The 24,746-nt window shown below is 38.1% G+C and overlaps 3 protein-coding genes across 3 annotated transcripts; 2 read left to right on the top strand and 1 right to left on the bottom strand.

Moving 5' to 3' along the window:
• The first annotated feature begins 9 nt into the window (after positions 1-9).
• Positions 10-5,427, top strand: LOC116116854 (anthranilate phosphoribosyltransferase, chloroplastic-like). The gene is made up of 13 exons (XM_031402902.1): positions 10-133; positions 699-709; positions 1,228-1,318; positions 1,712-1,818; positions 2,028-2,123; positions 2,458-2,640; positions 2,751-2,834; positions 3,405-3,589; positions 4,020-4,114; positions 4,258-4,315; positions 4,510-4,681; positions 4,800-4,937; positions 5,341-5,427. The coding sequence occupies exons 1-13, from the start codon at positions 10-12 to the stop codon at positions 5,425-5,427; spliced, it is 1,431 nt and encodes a 476-aa protein (XP_031258762.1).
• A 4,283-nt stretch (positions 5,428-9,710) lies between these two features.
• LOC116116853 (uncharacterized mitochondrial protein AtMg00810-like) lies at positions 9,711-10,379 on the bottom strand. The gene has a single exon (XM_031402901.1). The coding sequence runs from the start codon at positions 10,377-10,379 to the stop codon at positions 9,711-9,713; it is 669 nt and encodes a 222-aa protein (XP_031258761.1).
• A 13,337-nt stretch (positions 10,380-23,716) lies between these two features.
• Positions 23,717-24,441, top strand: LOC116116851. The gene is made up of 2 exons (XM_031402900.1): positions 23,717-24,320; positions 24,428-24,441. Exons 1-2 carry the CDS (start codon positions 23,717-23,719, stop codon positions 24,439-24,441), a joined length of 618 nt encoding a protein of 205 aa, XP_031258760.1.
• The last annotated feature ends 305 nt before the right edge of the window (positions 24,442-24,746 follow it).

Genomic DNA, 24,746 nt, shown 5'->3' with positions numbered 1-24,746 from the left:
ACCTAATTTATGTTGCAAAATATAACTGTTCGATTATTTGCTGAACAACATGGAAGTCGTTCTAGCTTTCTTGCCTGTGGAAGTGCTGATGTGTTAGAAGCTTTAGGTGTAGTTCTTGACTTAGGGACCGGAGGTAGGTGCTCATGAATCAAGTTATTTGTTGTCAAATAATTGATTTTATGGTTTGGTGTTATTCATGTTTTTGTGGCTTATTGGTCTATGTGTTACCAAGTATTTGCTATTGTAGACAGTACTTCTTCCCATAACAATTACTTGGAACTCAAATGATACAAAGAAAATGGTCAGTGTCTCAACTTGATAAGCTTCATGGTTTCAACATTAACAATAGTAATGATGAATTGCATGATAGATTGCATCGTTTTTTTTTTGGAATTAAATGGCCCCCTCACTCCCTGTCAAAGAGTTTATTGGACATTAGGCCAATTTTTGGGCAATTTATGGATCAAAACCTTACCAAGCATTAGTTGTTTTGCTATAGTTGAGTTCTTGCAGCAAATCTGGCCTTTTCTCTTTTTGGTTTTTTCACAGCAGACTTGATAAACCATAGATTAGGTTGAAAATGAGACCACTGAGTTGTTGGTCTACTCAACCTTTGAACACAAATTTAGAACATAACTTTATCTATAATATGTGCTATTGGCTCAAACTTTTTTCTCTTATTTATTTCTTGAAAACAGGGTGTAACAAGGTGTGTAAATGAATTTAGTAATGAATATTGTTAGGCTAGTGAGGAAAACACTGAAAGTAAAAACAGGGTGTAACAAGGTGTGTAAGTGCCTTCACAGTGCGCTGTAGCCATAACATAAATATCATATCCTATATGAACATTTCTCTTATTCAACCATCATTAACCAAAATATTTCTTGATCATTTACTTTTTTGTTAAAATTTCAATGCCGATGAAAGGTTACATTAGTAACTCACTCTAGAGTAGTAAGGCATCTAATATTTTGGAGTTATTTTGAGAGGTTCTCTATGCTTTTCAGATTAATCAAAAAATTTAGCTGCAAGATTATTCATATATGTATCCAACCATATTCTCTTTTCATTTATTCCACTGCAATTATGACGTCAATGGATCTTGCATTGTGTAATGGCTTTATAATAATATCATGAGTTGTTTGATTTGGTAAAGAGAGCTCTGGTTGTTTTTGACTGGTGAGTAACTTGCCATGTGTGGAAGTCTCTTTTCGGTTTTCTTGTTAGATACTCAAAATTGCCAACACATTGCAATGGTTTGGCATGAAAAGAGCATTAGTTGTTGACTCAGAGGGCTTAGATGAGATGAGTCCCCTTGGTAAGATTCTTTCTCAACAATAAACATATATGTTTATTTGCAAATAGAGATGTTAGCTCCCTTAAACTGTCCAAATCTTTTTATTTGTTCCTATTTTATTCTCATGAATCTACTTTGATCAAGCACATGATCCGAATCCAGGACTTGGTCTAGTGCTTGATGTCAACCAAAAAAAGATTGAGATTCTCATTTGATCCCTATAAGATCTTCTCACTGATCTATAATTCATTTTTTCCTATAATCTGACCATTTGAATTGGTACATTTGTTTTGCAATTGAGTGAACACTAGGTGGAGATTGTGCTAGAGCTCATCTTTTTTCTGCTTTGAAATAGTTTCTTTTATTGTTTGAATACTTGAATTTTATAGTGAAATGAGCATCTGTATTTGATAGTGAAGTTCAGAATTCCTCGGGGCACTCTTGCTAGCCAGCTTGTTTATGATGTGAAGGTCTTAAGGGATGTACTGTCAGGGAAGAGAGGGCCAATTGCAGATGCATTTGTTAGTTTTCTCTGCTTGCTTTCAAGCCCAACTGAATGCTCCCTATTTCTTGTTGTGTCCAGAATTAGTTATGGTACATATGTACCATTGGGTCAGCTCCAGTTATGGCCTCTAGACTGATCCATCGTATATAATGAAGGTAATATTATTTTCTCGTACCCTGGTATGCACTGTGAGTTAGCTGATTTTAAGGACTAACTATTAATCAGATAACATCTGGGCAGATCCTAAATGCTGCAGCTGCACTGTTGATGAGTAGCCACGTGAACAGGTTAGCTGAAGGAGTATCCTTGGCATGCTCAACAGTATTATCAAGAAAAGCTCTTACGACATTGGATTTGTGGATAGGGATTTCCAAGGCTAGTACAAGTACAAGTACAATCTAGATCTTAGTTGATTTTGCCTCAGTATTTTCCTATTTGGGCTTGATTGAAGCCAAACATGTAAGAAGATCTGGCAGATTAAGACAAGATAATTGTTTTAATTAAGCGAAGGAATGAGGGATCAGAAAAGGAAAAGTAGCCCCATGCAACCTGAGTCACTCACCGGTTAGTTGACAAGGAACTTCTTTGTAAGTAATCTCACTGGGAGATATTGTTGTTTAGTCCTATATTGGATTGAAAGTTGGATAAATTGTAGGGTCTTTGTGATAGACCTCCTATTACTAAAGTGCACCAATTGAAGGGGAAGTATGCTAGGAAGGTGGAAGGGTTGGATGGTGTGGTTGACATTGTTGGAACGGGTGGTGATGGTGCAAACACAGTGAACATTTCAACTGGTGCTTCAATACTTGCTGTGGCTTGTAGTGCAAAAGTTGCCAAGGTTGGAGTCATTTTCATCCTTATGTAATGCCTTACAATATTTTCCTAATATGATACTTAGGGACCTAATTTATGCTACAAACTATAACTGTTTGATTATTTGCTGAACAGTGTGGAAGTCGTTCTAGCTCTTGTGCATGTGGAAGTGTTGATGTGTTAGAAGCTTTAGGTGTAGTTCTTGACTTGGGACGGGAGGTAGGTGCTCATGAATCAATTTATTTGTTGTCAAATAATTGATGTTATAGTATGGTGTTATTCATGTATTTGTGGCTAATTCGTCTGTGTGTTACCAAGTATTTGCTATTGTAAACAGTATTTCCCATAACAATTACTTGGAACTCAAATGATACAAAGAAAATGGTCAGTGTCTCAACTTGATATGCTTCATGGTTTCAACATTAACAATAGTAACTATGAATGGCATGATAGATTGCATCATTTTTTTTTTTTTTTTTTTGGAACTAAATGGCCTCCTCACTCGCTGTCAAAAGTTTATTGGACATTAGGCCAATATTTGGGCAATTTGTGGATCAAAACCTTGCCGAACGTTAGTTGTTTGTCTATAATTGAGTTCTTGCAGCAAATCTTGCCTTTTCTCTTTTTGGTATTTTCAAAGCAGACTTCATAAACCACAGATTAGGTTGAAAATCAGACCACTGAGTTTTTGGTTAACTCAACCTTTGAACACAAATTTAGAACATAACTTTATTTATAATATATGCTATTGGCTCAAACTATTTTCTCTTATTTATTTCTTGGAAACAGGATGTGACAAGGTGTGTAAATGAGGTAGGGATTGGTTTCATGATGTCTCCAAAGTATCACCCAGTAATGAATATTGTTAGGCCAGTGAGGAAAACGCTGAAAGTAAAAATTGTATTCAATATCTTGGGCCCTATGTTGAATCTTGCACAGGTGCCTTTTGCTGTGGTTGGTGTATACAGTGAAGACTTGGTAAGTGCCTTTACTGTGCGCTGTAGCCATAACGTAAATATCATATCCTGTATGAAGATTTCTCTTAATTCAACATCATTAACCAAAACATTTCTTGATCATTTACTTCTTTGTTAAAATTTCAATGTCTTGGCCGATGAAAGGTTACAGTAGTAACTCACTCTAGGGTTGTAAGGCATCTAATATTCTGGAGTTATTTTGAGAGGTTCTCTATGCTTTTCAGATTAATCAATAAATTTAGCTATAAGATTATTCATATATCTATCCAACCATGTTCTCTTTTCTTTTATTCCATTGCAATTATGATGTCAATGGATCTTGCATTGTGTAATGGCTTTATAATAATATCATGAGTTGTTTGATTTGGTAAAGAGAGCTCTAGTTGTTTTTGACTGGTGAGTAACTTGCCATGTTTGGAAGTCACTTTTTGGTACTCGAAATTGCCAACATGTTGCAACGGTTTGGCATGAAAAGAGCATTAGTTGTTGACTCAGAGGGCTTAGATGAGATGAGTCCCCTTGGTAAGATTCTTTCTCGACAATAAACATAGATGTTTATTTAGCAAAGAGAGATGTTAGCTCCCTTAAACTGTCCAAATTTTTTTATTTGTTCCTATTTTATTCTCATGAATTTACTTTGATCATGCACAATGATCTGAATCCAAGACCTGGTCTGGTGCTTGATGTCACCCCGGAGAAGATTGAGAGATTCTCCTTTGATCCCTGTAAGATCTTATCTCTGATGTATAGTTGATTTTTTCCTATTATTTAACCATTTGAATTGGTACATTTGTTTTGCAATTGAGTTAATACTAGATGTAGATTATGTTAGAGCTCATCTTTTTTCTGCTTTGAAATAGTTTCTTTTATTTTTTGAACACTTTAATTTTACAGTGAAATGAGTATCTGTATTTGATACTGAAGTTCAGAATTCCTTGGTGCACTTTTGCTAACTTGCTAGTTTATAATGTGAAGAGAGGGCCAATTCTAGATGCATTTGTTAGTTTTCTCTGCTTGCTTTCAAGCCCAAATGAATGCTCCCTGTTTCTTGTTGTGTCCAGAATTAGCTATGGACATATGTCCCATTGGGTCAGCTCCAGTTATGGCCTCTAGACTAATCCATGGTATATAATGAAGGTAATATTATTTTCCAGTACCCTGGTATGCACTGTGAGTTAGCTCATTTTAAGGACTAACTATTAATCAGATAACAATTGGGCAGATCCTAAATGCTACAACTGCACTATTGGTGAGCAGCCATGTGAGCAACTTAGTTGAAGGAGTATCCTTGGCATGCGAAACACTAGCTCTTAAGATACTGGATTTGTGGATAGAGATTTCCAGGGTTAGTACAAGTACAATCTAGATCTTAGTTGATTTTGCCTTAGTATTTTCCTGTGTGGACTTGATTGAAGCAGAACATGTAAGAAGATTTGGCAGATTAACACAAGATAATTGTTCTAATTAAGCGAAGGAATGAGTGATCAGAAAAGGAAAAGTAGCCCCATGTGACTTGAGTCGCTCAACGATTAGTTGACAAGGAACTTCAGAGGATTCATTAGTATATATAGTTGGGTTTGGACTTGAGAAAGGGTTAAGTAACTTTTCTTGAAAGGTTTATCAATGGAGGCCCCTTGCTTCTCAAAATGCTAGGATCTGTCCTTGTTTTCTTTTATTTGTTCTGTTTTGAGTCTAATTTTGGATCTAAAGGTCTTGTTTACTCTTGTTGATTAATATAATTGTTGCAGAATTGCTTCTTCTCTGTTTTGTTGGGGCTTTTGTGTGGATTTGAACCTTTTGGCAGGAGTTTTCCATCAAATTTGTATCGAAGCTAAGGTGTAGTTAATGGTGAGTACTAGAGTGGAAAACAGAATTGATAGTTTAGGAAAGGAAATGGGTACTATTAAGGAAGATTTGGGAAGTGTTAAGGATTACTTACTTGAGCTACGAGTACGGTTGCGATTGAGGGAGGAATGAGAAGAGGTGCGAAATCGTGAGAAGGAGAAATCAGCATCATCGGAGAGTCAAAACAGTGGGCAAGATCGATTCAAAAGTGGTGAGACGTGGAAAGAGGACAAGAGGATTAAAAAGCTTGAGTTGCCAATTTTTAATGGAGATGATCCATATGGGTGGACCTTCAGGGTATGTCACTTCTTTGATATCAACCATTACGAAGAAACTGAGATGGTGGAGGCCGTCGCCGTGTGCATGGAGGGGAGGGCACTCTATTGGTACCAGTGGGTGGACTCTCGAACACCAATCCATTCCTAGGGAGCCTTCAAAATGGCTCTTCTCACCAAATTTTGTCCATCTTTCCAAGGGATAGCTTATGAGGCGTTGGTGGCCTTGAAATAGACGGCGTCTGTGATGGAATTCTGAGAAGAATTTGAAGCTCATGCCACACTGTTGAAAGAGAGAGGAGAGGAGCTGTTAATGGGGATTTTTATCAACATGCTTAAAGAAGAATTGAGAGTTGAGTTGCGTTTGATGAAACCAAATAATTTGTTTGGGGTTATGGAGCAGGCCCACATGATTGAAGAAAAGAATTGGGTGTTAGAAAGGGCCAAGCCCAAATTCAATAAGATCTAAAGTGTAAAGGGAAAATTATTCAAGGGTGTCTTAGAGCCCATAAGTGGGGCAACCGGGTTAGTGGCCCAATGCCTCTAAAAACTCAGAACAGGGATTCTCTTCTTCAAATCAAACTCCCGACCGAAAAGAAAAATTGCTGGAGACGGCAGCTTCGAGCTACAAAGGGGACAATTTTCGATGACTGACAGAAGAAGACATACAGTATAAGAGGGAAACAGGTTTGTGTTTCTATTGTGATAAAAAGTTCAGCCCAAATCACAAGTGCAAGAGTAAATCTCTCCAAATCCTCTTAGCATTTAATGATGAAGAATCAGAGAAAGAAGCGTCAGCCACAGAATCAGATGAGTAATCGACGGTGGAAGGTATTCCTATCAACAAAACTATTTTCATGAATCCATCTTGAGGATCACTTCAGATAAAACATTTAAAATTAAGGGGAGTATTGGGGAAGAAGAAGTGATTGTGTTGGTGGACAGTGGAGCCACTCACAACTTCGTTTCACGTGAGTTGGTGCAAAAATTGGGGTTAGAAACTGAGAAGGGAAAGTCGTTTGGTGTGATGGTGGACAATGGAGTCACGGTGAAGGTAAAAGGGTATGTAAAAATGTCCAAATGAAAGTTCAATGAGTCAGAATTAACCAGGATTTTTTCCAATTTGATATGGGGGGAGCTGATACAGTGTTAGGAATCACTTGGTTGAGCTCGTTGGGGGATGTCTATGCTAATTGGAAGAACTTAACCAGGAAATTTGAAGTGGAGGGTAAAAGGGTGACGTTAGAGGGAGATCCTTCTTTGATCAAGATAGTGGTGTCCCTTAGAACTATGTTGAAGATAATATAGACTTTAAGAGTTGGGTATTTGGTGGAATTCTGTTCTATAGAATATAAGTCAGACCAGTTTGGGGAACCTATGGATCGAAGAGTAGCTTTGGTCTTGAAAGAATTCAGCCACTTGTTAAATCAACCAGCGAGATTACCACCCCCTAAGCAGCAAGATCATGCCATTGTGCTAAAACAATGAGCCTAACTACCCAATATCAGACCCTATAGGTACCTTTACTTTCAAAAGAATGAAATTGAGAGATTAGTGGGAGAGATGTTAGTAGTGGGGATTATCCAACCTAGCACCAGTCCCTTTTTAAGTCTAGTTTTGTTGGTTAAAAAAAAAAAAAAAAAAAAAAAAAAGATGGGAGTTGTCGTTTTTGCATTGACTATAGGGCTTTTAATATCATTACCATACTTAACAAATTTCCTATACCCACATTTGAGGAGCTTTTGAATGAATTAGCTGGGGCTATTGTATTCTCCAAATGGGATTTAAAATCTAGATACCACTAGATTCGGGTTAAGCAAGGGGATGAACTAAAAACAACATTTAGAACCCAGGAAGGGCATTATGAGTTTTTGGTCATGCCTTTCAGCTTGACTAATGCACTCTCTCTACCTTTCAATGCTTGATGAACACTATCTTTAAACCTTTTCTAATGAAGTTTGTGCTAGTCTTTTTTGATGACATATTGGTCTTTAGCCTAGATTTAGACTCCCATCTTCTTCTTCTTCGTCTCCATCAAACCTTCAGCATCCTACAAGAGAATGAGTTGGTGGTTGACAAGATGAAGTGTCTTTTTGGTCAGAGAAAGTATTTAAGGCATTTGATTTCTGAAAATGGAGTGGAAGTGATCCCCAAAAGGTCGATTCGATGCTTTCTTGGCCTGTCCCTAGCAATGTGAAGAACTTGAGGGGATTTTTGGGACTTATCGAGTATTACAGACAATTTGTCAATTGTTATGGGACAATTGCACAACCCTTAACTCAGCTGCTCAAAAAAGATTCCTTCGGGTGGAATGAGGAAGCCCAACAAGCTTTTAATAAGCTTAAGATAGCCATGGCCACCATACCTGTTTTGGCAATCCAAATTTCAATATTCCTTCGAAGTACAAACTGATGCTTTAGGTTTTGGCATAGGAGTTTCTTAGTGCAAGCATCTCGACCCATTGCCTTTTTGATTAAAGCTTTCTCCCCCAATCCAAGCAAAAATTCATGTACGAGCAAGACCTTATGGTTATAGTCTTTGCGAAATGGAGTCACTATCTCTTGGGTAGAAAGTTTGTGATTAAAACGGATCAAAATGTCTCCAGTTTCTTATCGATCAGCGGGTAAAAACTCTTGAACAATAGAAGTGGATAGCCAAACTCATGGTATATTCATTTGAAATTCATTACTACCTTGGAAACACCAATTGGGTAGTGAATGCTTTGTCTTGAAGGGAGGATGCAACAACCTTGAATGCAACTTATGTAGTCAAATTTTCAAAATATGAGGATTTGGCAGCTGAGGCCCATAAGGATCCTAAACTTTAGGTCATTATTCAGGATGTGATAGTGGAACCACATTACAAGTTTCAGCATGGGTGTTTGTTATAAAAATACCTATTGGTTCTCCTTAAGGGCTCTCGGTTCATCACCAATGGAAGAGTTTCATTGCAACCCTCGGAGAGGTCATTCAAGATTCTATAGAACTTATAAAAGGGTGGCTAATATAGCATTTTGGGAGGGGATTAGATCAAATGTTCAGAATTTTGTCAAGAATTGTGCCACTTGCCAACTTAGCAAGCATTCAACCTTAAAGCCTTCAAGGCTACTTCGAAGACCTCACAATGGACTTCGTTGGGGGTTTGCCGCGAGCTAAAAGGTATGACACTATCTTAGTTGTGGTGTACAGGCTTACCAGATTCAATCATTTCATTCCGTTGTCCCACCTTTATAACGCCAAGGATGTATCATCAGTGTTTGTAAAGGAGATTGTGAAATTGGATAGGTTTCCTCAATCTATAGTGACAGACAGAGATAGGGTTTTTATGAGCCACTTTTGGCAAAAGATTTTTAAAGTTGCAGGTACAAATCTAAAATTCAGCTTAGCCTATCACCCTCTGTTAGTTCAGTTGGGAAGATGATCAGAGTAAAATGAGAGATTGCAATGGAAAGAGACGACAAGAATTGAGAGTTTTTCTCTCTACATTTTCATTCATTGAACAAAGACAAATATACAAGAAGATATCACTGTTTTACCTACTGCAATACATTAAAATATTACATTTGAATTTTAACAAAAACATACACCAAATCAAGTCTTAATCTCAACTACACATGTCATAAACAACTTAACTTGATTGGCCTAATATCTGCTACACAACCATTATAGCCTAACAAAACAAAAACAGAAACTTTGGCTCCAAAATACAATTTAAACCTTCAATCGGATTTTGACCCATTTCCAGCAGGTTATCACCAACTTCATCACTCCTCCTTGATAAACTTGTTGGAAACACCAAGTTTAAGTCTCAAACTCTCAAACTCGGTTTTAGATAGGCCCTTGGTCATAATATCCGTAATTTGTTCTTCACCCCTGCAGTGGACTAATTTCACTTCAGCATTACTTTCTACTTCTCTCACCGCATGGAATTTAATTTTGATGTGTTTTGTTTTGCCGTGTAAGATTGGATTCTTTGCCATTGCAACAGTTGACTGATTGTCACAAAATATCACAGTTGGTTCTTCTTGAATTTGCCTCAAATCTTGCATAATCTTCCTCAGCCATATATTCTGGTTTACTATGGCAGCAGCAGAAATGTATTCTGCTTCTACCGTAGACTTGAGCAGTGGTTTCTTGCTTCTTGGAATGCCAACATATGGCTCTTGAATTTAAGAAGAAAACATAACCTAATGTACTCCTCATATCATCAATGCATCCAGCCCAATCACTATCTAAGTACCCAATAAGTTGAAGGTTTTCAGTCTTCTTGAACCATATTCCAAGCTCAGCACTTCCTTTGACATACCTTAGCACCCTCTTGGCTGCCTTGAGATGGATTTCACTCGGGCTGGTCATGAATCTAGAGAGAACACTGGTTGCAAACATCAAATCTGGTCTGGTGGCAGTCAAATACAGTACACAACCAATCACACTTCTATACATTTTCTCATCAACTTTCTCAGCCCCATCATCCTTGCTCAGCTTCAAATTTACAACCAATGTTGTGTCCACTGGTTTGCATCTGTCCATGTCAAACTTATGCAGAATTTCATTGGCAAACCTCATTTGATTAACAAATATGCCATTGTGACTTTGGTGGATCTCCATTCTAAGAAAATAGGATATCTCCCCAAGGTCAGTCATCTCAAACTCATTGTGCATGGCCATTTTAAACTCCTCAAGTTGAATTGAGCTGCTTCCCATGATGAGTAAGTCATCAACATACAATGACACTAGTGAATTCACTTTCCAGCCTTCTCACATATAGTGTGTGTTCATTAACACTCCTTGAATATCCTAAGCTGATCAAATACTCATTAATTCTACTGTACCAGGCTCTAGGAGCCTGTTTTAGGCCATATAGGGCATTTCTCAACAAATAGACCTTATGCTCCTACCCTTCCACTTCATAGCCCTCCGGTTGTTCCACATAGATTTCCTCATTGAGCCAACCATTTAGGAAGGCTGATTTGACATCCAGTTGATAGATTTTTCATTCAAATTGGGCTGCCAAGGCAAGGAGAAGCCTAATTGTATCATGCCTAGCCACGGGTGCAAAAGTATCCGAGAAGTCCACTCCAAATTGTTAAGCAAACCCATTGACTACTAATCTTGCTTTATGTTTGTACACAGATCCATCAGGCCTCAGCTTCTTTTTATAAATCCATTTTGCTTGCATTACTCTTCTAGTAGTTGGTCTGTCAACCAATTCCCATGTGCCATTCTTTTCAATCATTTTTATCTCCTCCTCCATTGCATTCTTCTAGACCTCTAACTTAGCAGCCTCCCTGAAATTTGTAGGCTCAAGCAAGGCTGCATTGCATCTTTCATAAACCTCTGCCAGAGACCTTGTACCGCTGATTGGAAAATCATCATCTAAATCTGCCTCTTCTGGATCATCAAATCTGCCTGCTGTTGTGTCTGCAATCTGCTTTCTTGTGTCTTCTTTAGCTTCATTTTTCTTCCAGTTCCAGATCCTTCTTTCATCTACTTTCACATCTCTAGTGATGTGATTTTCCTGGTTCCTGGAACATAAACTCTATAGGCCTTGGACTGCTGACTGTACCCTATAAAAATCCCTGTCATATCCTTCTCATCCAACTTGCTTCTCTTAGCTGCTGGAATGAGTGCATAGCACACACTCCCAAAGATTTTCAGATTTCTAACCAAAGGCTTCACTCCATACCAGGCCTCATAGGGTATTTGATTAGTTAAGGCCTTAGTAGGGAGTCTATTAAGCAATGCATTTACAGCTTCTGCCCAAAAGGATTTGGGCAACTTCTTCTCAGCAACCATGCACTTGGCCATCTCCATGATAGTCATATTCTTCCTCTCACTGACTCCATTTTGCTGTGGAGTATATGGACTACTGATCTGGTGCACAATTCCAGCTTGCTTGCAGATTTTCTCAAATTTAGTGGAGGTATACTCACTCCCATTGTCACTTTTGACAATCTTAATGCTTAGACCAGTTTGTTTTTCAATCTGCAGTTTAAACCTTTCAAACACCATTGCAACTTCACTCTTCTGTTTCAAAAAATAAACCCAGCACATCTGGGAGTAGTCATCAATGAAAAGGATAAAATATTTGCTTCCATTTAGGGATGGTGTTTGCATAGGTCCACACACATCCGTGTGGATAAGCTGGAGCTTTTCAGTAGCTCTCCAGGCTTTGTTTACAGGGAATGATAGTCTACTCATCTTGCCAAGTTGACAGGTAGCACATATAGATTTGGTTTTTACAATTTCAGGTAGATTATAGACCAACTCTTTGGTCTGAATTTCCCTAAGGCTATGATAATTGAAGTGGCCTAATATTTTGTGACACAATTCTGACTCATCCACGTCAACAACATATGCTTCTGATTCTAGTTTTTTCAGCCTAATAGTGAAGCTTTTTCCCATCATTCTAACCTTCATTAACTCATTGCCTTCACTATTTAGGATTGTGCAAAACTGATCCTGGAAGTGCAGGGCATACCTCTTTTCTATCATCTGTCCAACACTCAACAAGTTATGTCTTATATTAGGCACATACAAAACATTTGGGATAAGTTTGATACCTGAATTTGTTTGCACAACAATATCACTTCTCTTTTTGACAACCACAAACTCCCCATTTCCAACTTTAACTTTGGATTGGTATGACTTGTCTAAATTCACAAAGTCCTCCAGGTTTGCTGTCTTATGATTGGTACACCAACTGTCTATCAGGCAATCATCACTGTGAGCTTGAACTGCACAGCATGAAGCCATAAATAGTTGCTCAGAATCTGAGTTTGGCTGCTGGTCTTCAACGATCTGTGCTTGCTGTGTTGACTGATTTGGTTTGTTTTTGCACACCTTCTCAATGTGACCATATTGTTTGCATGCTCTACATTGGATGTTAGGCCCGAACCAGCACCTTTTTTCAATATGCCTCTTCTTCTTGCAGTGAGCACACGGTGGAAACTCTCTCATTCCACTTGGTTTGCTCCACTGGTTGGCCATCTTCTCCTTTCCTTTATTTTCTCCCGCAGACCTCTTGCTTCCACCTTGACCTGGTTTGCTTTTGAATCCTGCCACCATAGCACCCTCACTCGAGTCCTCTTGCCTCAACAATCTCCTTAGCTCTTGAGCTTGCAAGGCATACACTAAATCGGTGTGAGTGATTTGTGTCAAGTCCTTAGAATCCTCAAGTGAGGATATCTTAGATTCAAACCTTTCGGGTAGACTAACTAGGACCTTTTCCACTATCCTTTTATCTATCATCTCTTTTCCCATTAATCTGATTTTATTCATTACATTCATCAACCTATCCACATATTCCTTTATTGATTATGACTCCTACATTTTCAACATTTCAAACTCCCTCCTTAGGTTCAACACCTGCATGTTCTTGGTTGTATCACTGCCACCGAACTCCTCTTTGAGTTTATCCCATGCTTCCTTGGCTGACACATATGCCATGATTCTTGTAAACACCTGTTCAGTCACTGCTACATGGATATGAGACAAGGCTCTAGGTGATTTGGTGGCTTCTTCATCATGGAACCTGATCTGGTTTAGAGTGGGGTTTGGCCTCAACACTGGTGGTTGTTTATCCTCTTCAACATACTGCCACAAACCTTGTTCCCTTAGGAAGGTTTTCATTTTGACAGCCTAAATGTGATATTGATCACCATTGAAGGTTGGAGGAGTAAGGGAGGTTGTGTGTTGTGCCATTTAGTCAGGCTGAGTGGACCTAGATAGGTGGTTTTACCGTAACAGAGGTTGAGAAAGTGAGTGAGGAGATGAGTTTATCAGTCCCTTAAGATCAGTGGTGCCCTGATACCAATTGTTAGTTCAGTTGGGAAGATGATCAGAGTAAAAATGAGAGATTGCAATGGAAAGAGACGACAAGAATTGAGAGTTTTTCTCTCTGCATTTTCATTCATTGAACAGAGACAAATATACAACAAGATATCACTATTTTACCTACTGCAATACATTAAAATATTACATCTGAATTTTAACAAAAACATACACCAAATCAAGTCTTAATCTCAACTACACATGTCATAAACAACTTAACTTGATTGGCCTAATATCTGCTCCACAACCACTGCAGCCTAACAAAACAAAAACAGAAACTTTGGCTCCAAAATACAATTTAAACCTTCAGCCGGATTTTGGCCCATTTCCAGCAGGTTATCACCAACTTCATCACCCCCAAACCGATGGCCAAACAAAGGTGGTCAATCGGTGTCTAGAAGCTTATTTGCGGTGTTTCTGCAGCTCCCAACCAAAAGAATGACCTTCTTGGCTTTTGTGGGCAGAATATTGGTACAATACCATGTACCATCGTTCAACAAAGATGACTCCTTTTAAAGCCTTATATGGTCACGATGCTTCTCTCTTACTCAAGCTTATTGATTTTCCTTCATTCGTTGAAGATGTCAACCGACAATTGTTGGAAAGAAACTCCATCCTCAATCAACTCAAGCATAATTTGGCAATGGCACAAGGCCACGTGAAGGCACAAGCGAACTCACATCGGAGGGATGTCCACTTTTAACTTAGTGATTTAGTATATTTCAGCCTTACAAGTTCAAATCTTTAGCCAAGAAACTGAATGAAAAACTCAATCCCCGGTTTTATGGGCCATTCATGGTATTGGAGAAGATTGATCAGCTAGCCTATAGGCTGGATCTCCCTTTTACATCTTGTTTTCCATGTCTCTCGGCTTAAGCAAAATCCACATAGTTAAGTCCCCATTCAACCGCTGCCTTCTTTCCTTTCCGAAGATTTGGAACTCTAGGTTCAACCAAATTCAGTCCTGGCAGTACGCTCTTTAATGGATGGAACTAAAGAAGTCTTCATTCAGTGGGAAGACCTTTTTCCTTTCGAATCCACATGGGAATCTTATGACGTGATTGCCTAACAATTTCCTTACTTCCACCTTAGGGACAAGGTGGCACTTCAAGGGAGGGCTATTGATAGACCTCTTATTACTAAAGTCTACCAATTGAAGGGGCATAAAGGGCACAAAGGATACAGAAGGGTTAGGAGTGTGAATGAGCTTTAGTGGGGAGTTAGTTAAGAGAATATCCACGTGGCAGATTTGTTAAGGGGATATTTTAGAGGATTCATTAGTATATAAAGTTGGGTTTAAGACTTGCGAAAGGGTTAAGTAATTTTTCTTGAAAGGTTTATCAATGGAGGTCCCTAGCTCCTCGAAATGCTAGGATCTATCCTTGTTTTCTTTTATTTGTTCTGTTTTGAGTCTCTTTTTGGATCTAAAGGTCTTGTTTACTCTTGTTGATTAATATAATTGTTGCAGAATTGCTTCTTCTCTGTTTTGCTGGTGCGTTTGTGTGGATTTGAACCTTTTGGCAAGAGTTTTCCATCACATTGATAAATGATAATACTGATTTAGTGAATTATCATCTGCTGTTAGTGTTGTTTTCATACTTGTTGGAATTATTATTGAATGGATAATTGATTCCAAACCATTATTATCTTATTATTACAGTTATTATTACAGATTTATAGTAGATGAAATTGTATTATCAAACACCACCCACTTGATACTCAATTCCAATGGGAAATAAAAATCCCAATTTTCATCCTCAATGTAGTCACTTAAAATAAATAATCTTCATTTACTTGTCATGTGGTCATTGTTTTGACATTTTTACTGCAATAATAAAATTAAAAACACTTTTTAAAAAAAAAATGATACTTGTCATATACTATTTTAAAGGTACAAAAAGAATATAACTGACGGCAGTTGATTTTGATTTGTATCTCCAAATTCTAAAGAATAAGAATTAACTATTTTCTAATGAAATTGTATTGCATAAATATGTTATATATATTACTGATGAACCATAAAATATATGATAGAGATTTAATTTGCCTTCGAATAGGAATCTATATCTAATATAATTAAATCAATCAGAAAGTAACAATTTCATCCTTGATGTTTTGGGTTAAATTTTTGGTCTTATATAAATTCTTTATCAATGACATTTTGGTGTTTGAAATTTTTTAATGATAGCACTAAATCGTTATTGACATTACCAAAACTATTCGCACGTGCAAAGTACTGAGTAGACTTAGAAATTACACATGAACTGGAAATGAAAATAAATAAAAAGGGAGACGATTTTTAAAGTGGTTCGGATGCTCAAAGTAAATCTTACGTCCACTGTCTTTTTATAAATGAAAGGTTACAATCAGGTCGCAAATAGCGATTAGGGAGATAGAAATACAGAGAGTGAGAGAGAGTGTTTATATTATCAGAAGCTGAATCCGGATGATGAGAGGGGAGCTCTCTAATTATAGTAAGAGGTTTTTGGGCAATGATTATGGTTCTGCCAATAGGTAGGTGTCGTACAGTTCCTACCTTGCTTCCCATTGGCTGGCTGCATGGTAGATATCCTTAAATCGCGTAGGGCTTGGACAAGTGGGTGACTCCCAACCACTTACTAGCCATACCTTTACCTACCAAGTTGATGACAACCTTCTTCTACCTTTGGACGACATGGCAGCGCTTGGACTGCGCAATGCCTTCCTGAACTCTAATTGGTCCTCACTGACATAAGCCTATGTCAACCCTGATTTTTTAGGCATAACAGAAGCCTCCCAGTTCTTAAGGTTCAAGGCTTGAATTTTGAGAACTTCATGATTATGCCATGATTTGACTCATTCTGAGGATTGCTTGCTCAAATTGTTGATGGAGAACGACCGAGATAACATGAATCTCACGATTTTACTCGACCAGCGAACTAGGTGGAAGTCTCGATGCAACGCTTTGCGAATTGCTCAAGTGACCTGATGTGCTTGGAACTTTACCCATCGCTCGCGACCTGAAAACACTTAGATTGTTTTTGCCGAAAATTGGAAGTCACTTCGCTTCGAGCTCAATACACAGAGAAGAGTGTTTCACTCGAATGACCTCTTCAGATGTTATCCGTTGAGCTTGGCAGCTGGCCGGGTCAGTAAAGTAAGATTTATTTGACAGATGTGTCTTTGCGCAATAAATGTCAACCATGAGCATTAAATGCAAGTCATGCTAAAACGACATTCTCTTTTAATGAATTAAATGTGGATGAGGGCGCATTTAATGTGGTGAAGATAAACACGCCGACGTTTGGTGTCTTCAACGGAAGCAAACATCGATTGATCTTCATGAAACGTGAAAGTTACTCTTCGCAAGGATTGGCGACACGTGGTTGCATCCAACGATTGGGAATGCATCCCACCCAAACGTTGCTTGCAAAGGAAATCAAGCGTCGCTTTTTTCCCTATAAAGCCCTAAGCCCACTTCAGAATTTTCATAGAACTCGAATCTTCAATGGGAAAAACAAAGTTTTCACACTCAAGAAACCAGTTCATCCGTCTTCCAGTTGATGCGTACTTGCCGTTACAATAAAGAGAGCGTTCCCAGTAACCAGGAGGTAAGGAAAACTCTTCTCTTTCTTCTTTTCATTCCTGTTAAAAAATCGGTTCTTTGACAGCAATGGTGGGTTTGAATGCCTGGCAAACTTACATGATGCACATTTTGGGGTGGCGCTAAAAAAGGAACACCTTTAAGAATCGAAAACCTAGAGCACAGATCCTTGGGAACTAGTTCTCAAAGATGTTTAGGGTTTTTAGGAGTTAAGGAAGGAAAATTAGGGTTTTTCTTACTCTTGTAAGTTGTTGTATGAAACACTGTGTACGGAGACTAAGTCACCTCTATGTGTCACATCTTTTTAGACTTTATGAGCAATGGACGCTTCGAATATGAGAGCAACTGAAGGAACCAGTTTGTAGCCCCAGAGCACCTCTACGGGTCTCGCATAGGCGGTGCAATTAGCAGCCATTACGGATGAGATTCAAAAAGTGGTAGACCAATTTGCGATCAACGTAAACATCTACCAGCATAGGTCGCACACCACTTAGGACCCTCCAGAGGGAATGGCTGTGATCTCAAAGGCAATCTTTAAATGCTGAGTGACGATACCTTTTCACCCCTTTATCAAATTGATCCTCGACCACTTCGAGGTCGCGCCATTCCAACTAACGCCCAACATGTACATGATTGCGATTACTATGTATATCGCATGCCGCGAACACGAACTTTGTGTGTTAACAGCGTTGGAACTTGCATGCACCTACTACTTAAAGAAAAGCAAGGACAAGGGTTCCTTCTACCTCTCGAAGCAATCTACGATTGAGGGCTTATGACACCAAATATTTCTTCTTCGAGTATGATGGTGTTTGTAAATTTAGGGAGCCGAATAGGTTTTTCCCTTTTAATTTCCAAACTGACTATCCTTCCCTTTAACTCTCTTTTGATAGTTAAGACTAATGTGATTTTTTCTTTTTTGCAGAGAACAAGACGACCAGGTTGTCGACTCTAGTAGATTTCAGCTGTATCGAGGCGTTCGGTTGTTTACCCGATCAGAGTCGCGACACAAAATTGCTTGTGACCACTGACGACTTGCGAAAGTATCGATTTTTTAGCCCTGAGGCATCTTTGGAAGCTTCGGCCCATAAGTATCTTCGTATCCAAAAGATCTTTTAGCCTTGTGCCAAAGATGACTTTTTTGCTGACACCTTTTCATGGCATGCAGTAACCATGCTACTAAGGGTTCCGAAGCCATCGACAAGGGTTGGGGGGTTTGTATTTCCCCGGGTCAACCCAACTGAGCTAGCCGAAGTGATCCCCAACGCTATCCTCACAGGAGGGGTGCAGATCTGCGCCGGAAGGCAACCACCCATAGAGCGACGCAAAGAAGCTCCCCGGCCTGTGGTTGCTAGTGCCACATAGCAGAAAACCATGGGCCAAAAAACCAAGAAAAGGAAACAACTGGCCACCGAAGAGGAAACGGAGTCGGAGTCGGAGTCGGAGCCAGAAGGCTTCGGGGTGCTGCTAGAAAGAATTCAGCCCTACCCGATCACTCGTTCGGAAGTACCCTCGATGGGCCCTCTTGGCACTTTGACGGCCCTTGGGAACTCACGCCAGGGAGCGGGAGTGACCACGGTTGCCCAGAAGAGAGCGGGCAATCAACGGGTCAAGGATGCACTTGTCCCCTCGAGGCCAAACCCGTCCGTGCTGGATTCTTTAAGGCAACTACCAGAGTAATTGCAACTGGTAATGCACACTCTGCTTGAAGGCCAGCTTGCCTTGGCCTTTGAGGGGTTTGTGGCTTCTCGACCTATCGACCTGGTGGCTACTGCGCTCCAATTGCATAGTTAGGTAAAGCGACATGTTCCCTTTGAGAACCTTTCTAGCTTTTTATGATTTTAAGAAAAGGAAACTAACTTTTTTCTTTTTTCCTATGCAGTCCCTATTTGCCCTGATCGTGGCTCAACAGAAGATCTATATGGACTCCGCTGACAATCTCCACGAGCTGAATGAGGAGAATGCCATGCTAAAACAGGACCTTATGGCCACAGACGCAGAAGCTAAAGCGGCTTGCATTCAAGCGGATCAGTGCCTGGTAGACAGGGATTCTACACTTTGGGCCACGGACTTCCAGAAGGCCAAGCTCAAAAAGAGACATGGGGACAACAAGGAGCTCCAATAGACGGTGGCAAGACTTACCAAGGAGCTAAGCGAGAGAGAGAAAGAGTTGAAGGTGAGCACCGATCGCGCGAAGGTGGTGGAGGAGAGTTAGGCTCAGCTGTGGGGGAACTCTGAGAGGCAAAAGAGGGTGATAGAGGCGGACCTCAAGCTGTCTCAAGGGCGAGTTGCTTCACTAACTGAGCAGATGAGGCGACAAAACCTCAAGCTCGAGGGGTTGATTGCTCATTGGGCAATACAAGCCATTTATAGCCTACGGCAGAGGAACCGGAGATGGACATCTCTAACCTTCTGGACGAATACCAACCCATCCTTGTTTTCATGCTTGAGGCTGAAGAGGTCAAGCAACAGGAACAATAGGAACCTCCCCCGGAAGATGACCAGTCGAACATCCCCAAAGATCGGGCGGATGATCCAGAGGCTGACGATCGTCCAAAGGATCGGGAGGTCGCGCTCAGAGAGCCTGGAAATGAAGACCATTGATCACTCTCTTTCTATCCTTGCGGTTCTCCCAGCTTTTAACTTTTATAATTTCTTGTCGCCCTTGTACATTTTCTCAATATATAAAAGGAACCTTTGGTCACTTGTGATAGCACTTTTATAATTTAAGCACTTTACAACACAAATATAACTTATCTGACCAATGAACTTGCAAAATGTTAAAAAGAACAAGATTATTAACGAAAAGACTTGAGATCACAACACAAGTTTTTCTTCGAGAAGAAGCGGAACAATCTTATTCATGATACTTACAAGAAGGACAATTTTACAAGTTCAAAGAAAAAATCAAAGCTGTAAGGGAGTTCAAAATTACTGATAATAGGGGCGAAGATGTTCAACATTCCAAGCTCGTGGTACTTCGAAGCCGTTTAACCTTTTAAGTGTTAGTGTATGCCCTAGGAACCAATCGTGTTGTCGGTTTCAGGACATTATATCTTGTAAACGTATTATGAATAAAAGAAAGTGTTCTTATTTCACATGTTGATTTTCTGCTTCATTTATATTATATTATATTATATTTAATATTGCATGTGAAATGTCCGGATGACACGGATCTTTAGAAGATCAAATCATCAAAGAATTCCCTACACAGGTAATGTTAATTGGGCAATAACATTGCATAGTAGGCATGTTGAATGTCTCCATTGAATATCATGTGATGATATTAGTGTGGGTGATTATAAGAGGTATGTCACTAAGGCATTAGCATGGATAAACGGTTAGTGAACTATTTATCGAATACGACCGATTACGATGAATCACATGGATATGGTCAATGATGCATCGTAGGATCATGCTAGTGTACCACTGATCCTTAGACCTGAGACATCACGGTTGGATTCAACATAAGATGCATATGGTTCATATAGTGTATAAGCATGAGACTAGTCATGTCTTGTGTAATAAGCCGGTTTGGTCATATGTTATTCATGTGTGAGGACAAGTGATGGTCAAGATGGAATCCGTTAACTCAAAATAGTCCAATCTCGAGTTCCCAGACGAATGTCAATAAACATTAGAAAAGGGAAATCTCTGGCCAGAGTATAATGAATGTCAGATGAAAAGTAGTTTCATGTTGACGAGTTCCATTGTATAGATTGACAGTTCGATTAAAGATTAAGTTAAAGGTTTTGACATACCATGAACCATTCTTAATCGGGATTAGATAACAGAGGGATTTGACTACACGGTACGTACGATCAAAATAGGTTCATTGGAGTTCACACTTCATTGTGGTTTAAGGGTTATGGAACATTACTAGACGTCTACCATAATTAGTGGGAGTTTCGATTATAAAAAATTATAACGAAACATATCAAAATCAGATATTGGGCCAACAACTAGATCACAGTGAACCAAAATGGTCACACATAAAACCAAGCTCAAGGAGAGAGAGTAATACATATCATTAATCAGATTAATGATATTCGGACGTAAACGGTTGCATCCGAATTAATGTATTGGTGAGAAATGATTATCCATGGAAAGTTAGCACTAACCAAGGGTAATAAGGATTTATTAAATATTATTATTGAATTGGATTCAATGATTGGGGAAAAAGTGCATTGGTTTTATTCTAAAGGGTTAGAATATTTAATGGAATTAAAATTTGGTCTAATTATGAATTAACCATAAAACCAAGGATTTGACATAAATGTTTATTCTCAAGTTAATTTTAAATTGTTTGAGGCCTTCCCAAAACAATTTAAAATTACACTTTGTGCCTATGGTATATAAATTAAGTTTTATACCATTTTAATTCAATTGAATCAATTGAAACAAAAAGCAATCTCTCACTTTCGCTCTCACTCTCTCGGCTCTCTCATCTTTGGCTTGGGTGGACTTCATTTTGAGTTTCTTCATTCTCTTTTGAAGAACCTAGACTCCAAGTTTCAACATTAAGCTTTTAATAGCAAAAGGAGTTCGTAATTTTCTATCATTTTCTTACATTAATATGTTAATGTTATAATGGTTTGTTTTCTACTTTATGTCCATTATATTGATCATCATTTTCTTTCCATTTCCATGCCCAAAATGCATGAATCCCAACAATGGTATCAGAGCATGTTTAAATTCATGCATGCATGTAGCATTTTTGGTGAAAAATGGCTTGGTTTGGACATGAATATGTTTTTGCTTTAGATGCATGTTGAAGTTATTGTGTATTTTGAATACAAATGATGATGGATATGTGATATTCATGCTTATTAACATGCTTATATGAAATTTTGATATTTTGAATACAAAATTTCTTGTTCTTGAAGTCATATGTAACATGCATGTTTGATTTATTGCATCTTGATGCATTTTTGTTAAATATGAATATGTCTCATTCATATGATACATGCATGTGTAATATAAGCATATTTGATGCAAATTTGATGATTTTGAGAAAGGGTTGAATTCGGTCAAAACTGATTCAAATGAATAATATATTTTAAATGCATATTTGAAAGTGTTATATGTGATACGATAGTCTATAAATGCATTTGACTTAGATTGTATTGTGAATGCAAGTTGGTTGATTCATCTTTGAGTAAAAATCGGTGCATGATGCATAGATTTGCATTTTTTAATTTTATTTGATTGAATGTGATGTGAGAGATTTTTTAATGTGATGGGTAATATAATATTTTTTATAAATATTATGGTGATGAAATTATGCATGTACCCTTGGTTTAATCATGACATATTTTATACATTTATTGCATGAAGTCCTTTATTTATAAATATTGCAACTTGCATAAATATTTATTTATATACCCTTGATTGAATTAATATTTATTAATGTGATGGATGAATATTAATTAGGGGATGATCATAGGTGTATATTTATTTTTCCCAAAAATATTTGATATTTGGGCATGTAATTATTCTTTCAATGGCTTGTAATAATAATTAATTTTATTATTAGTTTGTTATCCGGGCCTACGTGTCCTAAATTGGTTTATGTAATCGTACGATCGGACGGAGGATGGAGATCCGATCAATCACCGGATGAAGATCCGCAAGGAGTAATAGAATTAGGTGAATAGTTTACCTAATTAGGATTCATTTTCTAAAACGCCATGATCATCCCACCATGTTTTATATTTATATGGATGCATTTGAATTAATGTATGTGATAAATGTAAAACATTTTTTAATCAAAGGTTAAACCTAATAATCTCCCTAACAAACAATATTAGATCCAAGCCTTCCATTATGGGCCAATTAATTCTTTGGCATAAAATTAGAGATCCCAAGATTTTTATTATGTGAGGGATGCTAATTTTATGACATGGAATTAATTGTCTTAGTTCTTGGATATAAATTTTCATAGTACCCAAGATTTCTATTATCTGAGGGTATAATGGGAATTCTATTTTAAGAAAGCATAATGGGTTGGATTTAACTACTCTAGGGTACCAAGATTTCTATTATGTGAGGTATCCAAAACTATTGAATCATACCTTATATAGTGATATAAAAGGAAATAGTTTCCTACTTGTTAAATTTAATTGACCAAGATTTGTATTATGTGACGTTTAATTAAATTTAATAAGAATTTGATTCCCCACAAGAAATTTATTCCAACAAAATTTCCAAATCATCATTTAGGGCAGTATGGGATTTGAATAAAATAGTAGGAGCTAATAAGATTAGCATTAAAGGGTTTGAATTTACAAGACACTAATAAAACTTATATTTTTCCTTGCAGTCTCTTTCGGTATTTTGTGATATTTAGTTAACGAAAATGAGCAATAACTTGCTTTTGAGGATTCTCGATAATAACATGCTGATCAGACCTAATTTTAATAATTGGTTAAGGAATTTGAGAATTATTCTTAATTCTGAAAAGGCCGATTATGTCTTGGAAGCTCCCCTTCCACATTCTTTGTCTCCTGATGCCAGACCGCAAGAAAATGAAGTTTTCGATAAGTGGCAGGAGGATGACTTACGAACTTGAACCTACATGCTAGCATCAATGAATGCTGAGCTCCAGGTTGAGCATGAAAAGATGGAAAGTGCGAATGAGATAATCCATTTACAAGAGTTGTATGGTGAGAACTCAGTGGTGAAGCAATACGAATTGTGTTTGACACTATTCACAATAAGGCTTAGGGAGGGAGTTGCCCCAAATGATCATGTTATGAAAATGAGTAATATTATAGGGCAATTGCGTACACTTGAGATTGTGATGCCACACAGTCTTGAGGTGAATTTGATTCTACAATCCCTTCCACCAAGTTTCAAGCCCTTCATCAAAAATTATAATCTCAATAGGATTGAGCACACTCTTGTAGAACTCTCGAATGAGATTCAACAGTTCTATAAGCAGGGAAGAAAGGAAAAGGGGCAAGAGGATGTTTTTGCAGCTTCTTCTAGTAAGACTAAGAAGAAGCAATGGAAGGAAAAGAAAGGTCCAAAAGTTGGACCACGAAAAAGGCATTTTAAGAAGGATGCTTCTAAGATTGAGAAGGGCAAAGAAAAGGTCAATGATAAAGGCCAATGTTTCCACTGCAAGAAAGATGGACATTGGAAGAGGAATTGTCATCTTTATATGAAGAGCTTGAAGAAAGCTCCAGCAGGTATGTTCCATTCTTATGTTATAGAATTTGAATCAAATGTTAGTTCAAATGATCATTTCTGGATATTAGATTCAGCTGCTACATCTCACATTTGTGTTTCATTGCAGACACTGTGGAATAGTTTTGCACTGTTAAAGGTGAAGTAATTTTGAAGATGGTAAATGGAGCAAAAGTTGCGGCTGAGGCACTAGGGACTTGCCATTTGACATTGCCATCAGGACACATTTTGTATTTGTACAGAACTTTGTATTTTGCCAAAGCAACTAGAAATCTCGTTTCTATTTCTGTTTTATGTAAATCTGGTTACAAAATATAGTTTAATGGAAATGAATGTCTAATTTATTTTGGAAATGAATTAGTTGGCAAAGCAATTAATACAAATGGTTTGTATGTTTTGGTAATGAATGATTATGACATAATGAATAC

The sequence above is a fragment of the Pistacia vera genome, unplaced genomic scaffold (genome assembly GCF_008641045.1).
Source record: "Pistacia vera cultivar Batoury unplaced genomic scaffold, PisVer_v2 Contig786, whole genome shotgun sequence".
Classification (NCBI taxonomy): Eukaryota; Viridiplantae; Streptophyta; class Magnoliopsida; order Sapindales; family Anacardiaceae; genus Pistacia; species Pistacia vera.
This window is presented reverse-complemented; position numbering and strand designations above follow the sequence as displayed.